At 57.6% G+C, this 8,478-nt stretch overlaps 2 protein-coding genes across 2 annotated transcripts; one reads left to right on the forward strand and one right to left on the reverse strand.

Annotated features, from left to right (window-relative positions):
• Window positions 1-511: 511 nt before the first annotated feature.
• Window positions 512-5,871, reverse strand: ETH_00010330 (uncharacterized protein; the record flags this gene model as incomplete). The annotated part of the gene is made up of 11 exons (XM_013379430.1): window positions 512-1,764; window positions 1,908-2,119; window positions 2,275-2,354; window positions 2,543-2,614; window positions 2,837-2,888; window positions 3,129-3,212; window positions 3,468-3,533; window positions 3,746-3,882; window positions 4,107-4,156; window positions 4,409-4,525; window positions 4,734-5,871. 11 exons carry the CDS (start codon window positions 5,869-5,871, stop codon window positions 512-514), a joined length of 3,261 nt encoding a protein of 1,086 aa, XP_013234884.1.
• A 408-nt stretch (window positions 5,872-6,279) lies between these two features.
• On the forward strand, window positions 6,280-6,430 carry ETH_00010335 (uncharacterized protein; the record flags this gene model as incomplete). The annotated part of the gene is made up of 1 exon (XM_013379431.1): window positions 6,280-6,430. A coding segment is annotated over one exon (151 nt), but the record flags the coding sequence as incomplete, so codon positions are not given.
• Window positions 6,431-8,478: the final 2,048 nt, after the last annotated feature.

An 8,478-nucleotide genomic window follows, 5' to 3' on the forward strand; every position in this document is an offset into this window, starting at 1 on the left:
CGCATTTCCTTCATTAATTTGTATAAACTATTCAATCAAAAGTTTATTTCAAAACCTTTTCCATTTTTTATACTTCTGCATTTTTTTAATTTCAGTTATTCTATTTTCCATCAATTCTGTTTTTGCTGCTGCACAAAGACACAATTAACAAACTGCCAAAATTCTGAAGAAAAATCCAGAGGGGGCCCCTGCTGTTTAGGAACCCCGGGGGCCCCATACAAATGCTGCTGCAGCTGCGGCTGCTGTTGCAGCAGCAGCAGCAGCTGCAGACGGGGCTAACTACTGCCAAACGCTGCAGCCCTACAGTTTTCTATCACGCTGCCGCCGCTGCTGCTGCTGCTGTCGACAGCAGCAGCGGCAGAAGAAGCAGAAGGAGGTCTTAGCCCTGTGTTATTGCTGCTGCTCCTGCTGCTGCAGCTTAGGGAAGCAAAGGATTACTAATTTGCTGCCAGTAAAGAGATTCCTCCGGGGCAAACAGCTGCAGCGGCTGCTGCTCCTGCTGCTTTTGCTGTTACTGGAGCTCTCCTGTCTGCTCGTTGCTGCTGCTGCTGCTGGTGTTTCTGTTGTTGCTGCTGCTGCTGCTGTGCCTTTGCAGCAGCAGCAAATGAGCCTGTGCCCTAATCATCGCCCACGCTGCTGCTGCCAGCTGACGGAGCTCAGCAGCAGCTCCTGCGGGCTCGCTTGCAGCTCCTCCGTGCTGCTGCAGCAGCAGCAAGTCCTGCTGCTGCTGCAGCTGCTGCTCCTCGTCTTCTTCCAGCTGCTGCAGCAGCAGATCCAGCTCCGACGCATAAGCCAAAAGTGACACAGCAGCAGCAGCAGCATGTGCTGCTGCTGCTGTCCCCTGAAACGCCCGCAGGCCTGCCCGCCGCAGCGCCGCGCCGACGGAGATGAGAGCAGCTTTTGCTGCTGCTGCTGCTGCACTTGCTGCTGTTGCTGCTGTCTCTGCTTCAGAAGCTGCAGCACCTGGACCTCCTTCGGAAGATGGCGCAGCAGCAGCAGCAGCAGCTGCTGCAGCAGCCTGTAATATAGCTGCTGCAGGGCCGCTGTCGTCTTGCTTCGAAGCAGTAGATTCCCTCTGGCCCGTTAAGTTTTCCGCTGCTGCTGCTGCTGCTTCTGCTGCTGCTGCTGCTTCTGCTGCTGCTGCTGCTTCTGCTTCTGCTGCAGCTCCCGCAGAAACAGTGGCAGACGCTGCTGCTGCTGCTTCTGTCTTTCCAGGCTGCTGCTGCTGCTGCTGCTGCTGCTGCAGTCCTTGCCTGTCTGTTTCGAGCAGCTGCTCCGCAGCATCCAAGTGCTGCTGCTGAATCAGCTGCAGTACGTCCTTACTGCCTACGTGCTGCTGCTGCTGCTGCTGAATAGAATCTTCCTGTTGCCCTTCCTTAGCAGTCTGCTGCGCATCCTGCTGCTGCTGCTGCTGTTCCTGATGCAGCTGCTGCTCGTTCAGTTCGCTCTTATCTTCGGAATGATCTGTCTCTGTCTCTTGACAGGCTAGCTGCTGCTGCTGCTGCTGCTGTTCCTGCTGCTTCTGCTCGTGCTGCTGCTGGTCCTGCTGCTGCCGCTCTGCTTGCTGCTGCTGTTCCTGCTGCTGCTGCTCCTGTTCCCTCGAGCCATCGCTGCCTGGAGCGCCAGCAGTTTCGTCTACGTCTCTAGGCGGAGTGTCCTGCTGCTGCTGCTGTTGCTGCTGCTGTTGCTGCTGTTGCTGTTGCTGCTGCGCTGCTGTTATGCGGCTCTTGAGCCCCAGGCGCAGCTGCTGCAGCAGAGCAGCCTCTGCAGCAGCACCTCAGCATACACCCAAAAAGGCAGCATAACTGTGGGCGCTTGCAGTCGGAGCTGCAGCAGCAGCAGCGCAAACTGCAGCAGCAGCAGCAGCAGACGTTGAAACCGCAGCAGCAACAGGAAGAACAGCTTACCTCCGTTGGCGAGTCCGCTGCTGTCGCCGTACTGCAGCAGCAAATCATCTAGCAGCAGCAGCTGCTGCAGCCGCTCGGGACCAGCACCAGCAGCAGCAAGTGCCTCTTCGCTTGCTGCAGCTGCCTGCTGTGAAGATGACGGGCCAGCTTCTGCTGCTGCTGTTGCTGCTGACGGCTCGCTGCTGCTGCTGTTGCTGCTGCGATTTCCGAGCCTGTGCCAAAAGCAAGAAACCAAAATAGCAGCAGCAGCAGCAGCAGTAGCGCATGCACTGGACCCAGCAAGCTGCCGCTACGTTTGCTGCTGCTGCTGCCTTTGCTGCTGCTGCTGCTGTTTTTGCTGCTGCTGCTGCTGCTGCTGTTGACGTACCAGCGTAGCTGCAACACAGATTTGAATATCTGCCACAGCAGCGTAGTCGCGTAGTCCTGCAGCTCAGGGTCCTTCAGCACCTGCAGCAGCAGCAGCAACAGCAGCAACAGCAACCACATAAACGACACACAGCAGCATCTCTTTCAACGCCAACGATAGCAACAAGAATAGCCATGGTTGACAGCAGCAGCAACAGAAGCAGCAGCAACAGAAGCAACAAGAACATAAGCAGCAGCAGCAACAGCAGCAGCAGCAACAGCAGCAGGACCTGCATGACTACATCTCGAGATAAGATAGTTGTTGTTTCCATTTGCAAAACGTCCCACGAGGCCCGGGCCAGCTGCGAAGCAAACAAGACATTTGCTGCTGCTGCTGTTGCTGCTGCTGTTGCTGCTGCTGTTGCAGTTGCTGCAGCTGCTGCCACTTCGATGATGAAATCTACAATGCATGTGCGAACTCAGCGAGGGGCAGGCCCAGCAGCAACAGCGGCTGCTGCAGCATGCCAGCAGCAGCAGCAGCAGCAGCAGAATCTAGAAGCAGACAAAGTTTTTCTGCTGCTCACAGTCAGGCAAAGCTGGTCATACAAATAAGAGTTGTTTAGAACTTCATTGGCACTGCAGCAAAAATCACAACGCAGCAGCAGCAGCAGCAGCGGCAGCAGCAGCAGCGAGAACGCACACACTATTACCTGCAGTAGCTGCAGCGACTTTAACAACAGGGAAGCAACAGCAGCAGCAGCAACAGCAGCAGCGCCAGCAAAAGCAGCAGCAGTAAGAGCACCAGCAAGAGCTGCAGCAGTAGCAGCAGCTGCAGGAGCAATACCAGCAACAGCAGCAGCAGCAGCAGCAACGTACACAAAAGTCCGCGCTGCTTCTGCTACGTCTTGTCTGCTGAAGACTGAAGAGATCCAAAGAGCAGCAGCAGTTTGGGCTGAAGGGCTGCAGCAAAAAGAAAATAAATAAATGCAAAAAAGTAAAAAAAAGTATAAAAAGATTTAATAACAAATAAATAAATAAAAGGAAAATAAATAAACACAGTGCTGCAAATGAAACGACACTAAAAAGCAAAAAAGATAGAAGAGACAGACACACGGCAGCAGCACAAGCTGCAGCAGCAGCAGCAGAAGCTGCAGCAGCAGCAGCAGCAGCGGCAACAGCACGAGCAGCATCAGCAGCAGCAAGTTGAAGACTCACAGGAATATGGCATAGACCAGCAAGTCGGAGATGCTCTTTTGTGCTGCCTCATTGGTGGACAAATAACTGCACACAGCAGCAGCAGCAGCAGCAGCAGCAGCAGCAGCAGAAGAAAGACGTGGGGAGGCAGCAGAACGAGGGGGAAGACAACCAACAAAAAAGAGACAGAGGCGAAGCTAAAGATAACTACTGAAGGGTGAAAACAATGGGAGATATGAGAGACAGCAGCAGCAGCAGCAGCAGCAGCAGCAGCAGCAGCCGCAGCAGCAGCAGCTGACTTGAGGAGGTTGAGGGCCAAAGCGTAGACGGACTGCTGCAGCACGTCCGTCTGCAGCAAACCCGAAAGAGCAGCAGCAAAAGCTTCTCTGTTGTCTTCCAGAAAAGACAGCAGCCACCGGCTGGCTTGCTGCTGCAGCTGCACATGCACCCCACACGCAGCAGCAAACACGCAATCCCCTTGCTGCTGTTGCTGCTGTTGCTGCTGCTGCTGCTGCTGTGAGAACTGTTTGCGACGCTGCCAGCACTGGTGCTGCTGATATTGCTGCTGCTGCTGCTGCTTTTGCAGTTGCTTTGGCTGCTGCTGCTCCTGTTGCTACTGCTGTTGCTGCTGCCGCTGCTGCTGCTGCTGCTGCTGCTTACGTTTTTGTCTGCAAGTATATCGTCTAGCAGCTGCTTGGAGAACTCCGCAGCTACAGATACACCAGAAACACAGCGCTCATTGCAGCAGTAGCAATAGCAGCAGAAGCAGCAGCAGCAACAGCAGCAGCAAGAGCAGCAACACAAAAGAGGAGGCCCAAGCAGAAAAAAGGGACAAAAGAAGAAGGCGAAAGGGATACTAAAAAGGAACAGAAGGAGACAGCGGTAGCAGCAGCAAGCGAGACGCAAGCAGCAGCAGCAGCAGCAACAGCAGCAGCAGCAGCAGCAGCAGGTTTGCTGCTGACCTGTGAACTGCAGCTGCTGACTCTTCATTCCCTCTTTGATAACTTCGGCCCCTTCAATCCCCACGCGCCGCCGCACCCGCTCCCACTGGGCCACCACTGCAGCAGCAGCAACAGCAGCTGCAGCAGCAGCAGCAGAAGCAACGCCACCAGCAGGAAGGGCACTGAGGTGCGGGGGCCGCAGCAAACTCAAGACAGCAGCAGCAGCAGCAGCAGCAGCAAGCGGAGCATCGGAGCGCTGGGGACGCAGCAAGTCCAAGCCTCCAGCAGCAGCAGCAGCAACAGCAGCAGCAGCAGCAACTGCAGCAGCAGCAGCAGCGCCTCTTACCTGCCCCCGCTAGTATCAGCACAAGGGGCTTCCTCCTGTTGTTCACAATGCTGCGTTCAAGTGCTGCTGCTCGCTGCAGCAAATGCAGCAGCTCTTGCTGCAGCTGCTGCGGCTGCCGCCAAGCAGCTGCAGCACCTAACGGGGCTCCTGCTGCTGCTGCTGCTGCTCCTCCTGCTGCTGCTGCTGATCTGGGCACCGCTTCAGGGATCCGCGCTGCATGCTGCCCAGCCGCAGCAGCTTGTTCTTTTGCTGCTGGGTCTGCGGCTGCTGCTGCTGCTGCTGCCTCTGCTGCTGCTGCTTCTGCTGCATGGGAGGCAGACCTTGCCGCGCGACTCCTTGCCACAGCAGCACCCGCTGCAGCAGATGCTGCTGTAGCAGCATCTGCTGCAGCGGTACCTGCTGCTGCAGCATCAGCAGCTGCAGCTGCGGAGCGACGCAAAGGCAGCAAACGATCTGTCAACCCCTGCCAGCTGCTGTTGCTGCTACTGCTGCTACTGCTGCTGCTGCTGGTGCTGCTATTTGGTGCGTCTGCTGCTGGTTCACTGCCTGCTGCTGCCGCTGCTTGCTGCTGCTGCTCCTGAGCGTTCTCAGGAGCTGCTGAATGGTTTGCGTCAGCGGCGCGCTCACTGCTACCGTTGCTGCTGCTGCTGCTGCTGCTGCTCTCGTTGTGGCCAGCTGCTTGTTCTTCCTCGGTGAATGGAGCCCCTGTCTGCTGCTGCTGCTGCTGCTGTTGCTGCTGCCGCTGCTGAGATAATTTCCACCGAGGAATGAAAGAGATTGCGCGTTTCTGCTGCAAGTGCGCAGCAGGGGGGCCTGTTGCTGCTGTTGCTGCTGCTGCATTTAGCTGCTGCTGCACCAGCAGCAGCCGGCTCGTGCGAGCATGGCTATTTAGGCCATGCAAATGAAAAGGGGAAGGGGAATTTTGCTGCTGCGGCTGCTCTTGCTGTTGCTGTTTGACACGAGGAGCAGCAGCAGAAGCATCAGCAGCAGCAGCCGGACGCTGCCTTCTGGGGAATCTTCGTCCCGCTGCAGCAGCCCTGGTTGCTGCAGCTGCTCGTGCTGCTGCTGCTGCTGCTCGTGGTCCTGCTACGCCTTTAACAGCAGCAGCAGCAGCGGCTGCAGCAGCAGAACACGGCATGGAATCTCGAGGGCGGGCGCAGCTTCTACCTGGTAGGCAGCAGCAGCAGCAGTAGTAGGTATTGTGTTGCTGCTGCTGCTGCTTAAGCGTTTGCTGCTGAAAAGTACGCTATTAAACTTTTTTGCTGCTGCTGCAGCTGCGGCTGCGGCTGGGCTTGAGTGAGCGTGTGCCAGATCTACTGATAAAAGCAGCAACAGCAGCAGCAGCAGCAGCAGCTGCTGCTGCTGCTGAATTTCGCAGCGAATTCAAATGTTGACAACAATGGAATAACACATTAATAAGATGGGTCCGATGTGCTGCTGCTGCTGCGCCTCCTGTGGGGCGGCGCCCGCAGCGAGGCACGGACTGCAGCCGATGCTGCTGCTGCTGGCGTTGCTGTTGCTGCTGCTGCTGCTGCTGGTACACTACATGCGCAGCAAAAAATACTGCGACACTGGCATTTTTGTACGAGCTTTGTCTGAAATATATCTGTTTCAGGAGCAGCAGCTGCTCTTCCCTGCTTCCAACGCAGTCGTGCCTTCTGCTGCAGCAGCAACAGCAACAGCAACAGCAGCTGCACGTAAGGCGCTCCCCACTGTAGGCCAACGACGGCAGCAGTAGTAACTGCAGCAGCTGCTGCTGCTGGTGCAGCTGAAGGCTTTCTTCGGGCTGCGCTGCTTTGTAGACACGCCGCTTCAAAACAGCAGCAGCAAGAGCAGCAGCAGCAGCAGCAGGAGCAACGGCAGCAGCAGCAGTAGCAGCAGCAACAGCAGATTTAGAAGGTGGTTTCGGTCTCTGGAAGCAGCAGGCGCAGCCGGGCATACAGCTGTACTGCAGCTGTTGTTGGCAGGGGTGAGCAGCAGTATCATCAATAGCAGCAGCAGCAGCAGCTACAACAACCGCAACGACAGCAGCAGCAGCAGCAGTCGTGGGGAGCGACAAGGGTGGAGAAAACAGCAGCAAGGTAGCTGCAGCAGCAGCAATCTGTAGAAGCAGGACGCTGCTGCTTCTTTGGGACCCGGTGGGACACTGTACCGCAACGCCAGCTGTTGCTGCTCCAGCAGCAGCAGCAGCAGCAACAGCAGCAGCAGCAGCAGCCGATGGAAAGGGAGCGGCTTCAGCCCCGCTACCCCTGCGCAGCGGCGCCTCCGACATTTCTGACGGACATTGAGGACAGCAGCAGCAACTGCAGCAGCAGCTGCAGCAGCAGCAGAAGAGCCAGCGCAGCAACAGCTGCAGCACCAGCTGCTGCTGCCGCTGCGCAGCAGCAGCAGTGGTGTCAGTTGGCTTCTCGCTGCCGCTTACTAGCGTACTTGCATTCTTTGGGGCTGCGTCTCACTAAGTACCGCGCAGCAGCAGCAGCAACAGCAGCAACAGCAGCCGCAGCAAAGGCTTCTGGATGCAGCGAGAAGCAAAGCAGCGGCTGGCCAAGCAGCAGCAGCAGCTTCGGTGACGGGGGCGGCCTTTGCAGCAGACGCAGCAGCAGCAGCAGCAACAGCAGCGACGGGCAGGGTTTGGAGAGAAGCAGGAGCTGCAGAAGCATCAGCAGCAACTTCAGCAGCTGCAGCAGCAACTGCAGCAGCAATGGCCTGCTGAGGCGGCTGCTGCAACAGCTCTCGTGGCGCCGCAGCTCTACCATAGCAGCAGCAGCAGCAGCAGCAGCAGATAAGGAGTGCAGCAGAAGCAGCAGCAGCAACAGCTTTTACGAATCCACGAAGGACTTTGATGGAAGCACCTGCTGCTTCTCCAGTGCAGCAACTAACGAGCAGCAGCAGCCACAGCAGCAGCAGCAGCAGCAGCAGCAGCAATTTGCTGAACAGGGGCTTGACTTCACCGCGTTCCCGTGCCACTACAAAGCAGCAGCAAAAGCTTCAGACCCAGCGGATCCGGTCTCTGCGGCAGCAGCAGCAGCAACAGCAGCAGCAGCAGCACGCAACGCAATGAAGGTGTGCGAAATGGCAGACACAGCTGCTGAGCTGCTGCCCCTTGGTCAGTGCTGCGGGCCAACTGCTGCAGCAGCATCTGCTGCTGCTGCTGCTGCTGCGGATGGAAAGGCTTTTGAACGCTGCAGGAAGCGAACAGCAGCGGCAGCAGCAGCAGCAGCAGCAGAGCTGTGCGGCGCGGTGCCGCTGAGTGTGTGGCGGGGCGCGTGCTTGCTGCTGCTTGCTGCTTTGCTGCCGCTGCTGCTGCGGACAGCAGCAGGGGCGGTGTTTGTGTGTCTGCTGCTGTGCTGCTGCGGCTTCGTGGCGGCGTTGCTGCAGCAGCAGCAGCAGCTGCTGCTGCAGCAGGGGCTGCGCGCGTGGCTGCCGCCGCGGCTGCAGCGCTTCCTCGAGCAGCAGCGGCTGCTCGACTCCCTCAGGCAGCTGCTGCTGTCGGGAGCAGCAGCATTTTATATTTCTCGTGTTTTTTGTCTTTCTTTAGCAGCACCAACAGAAAAAGAAACTTTCGCGCTGCTGGAGGGCATGCATCCTGCTGCTGCTGCGCTGCTGGCGCAGCGGGGGCCCTCCAGGGCCCTACCCCCGGCCCTCAGAAGGCTCTACTTCGGCCAGAAGCAGCAGCAGCAGCAGCAGCAGCAGCAGCGGCTGCAGCGGAGGGAGTCGCGGCTGCAGCTGCAGGCGCAGGGGCTGA

The sequence above is a fragment of the Eimeria tenella genome, genomic scaffold (assembly GCF_000499545.2).
Source record: "Eimeria tenella Houghton genomic scaffold, Eth_scaff303, whole genome shotgun sequence".
In the NCBI taxonomy this organism is placed as follows: Eukaryota; Apicomplexa; class Conoidasida; order Eucoccidiorida; family Eimeriidae; genus Eimeria; species Eimeria tenella.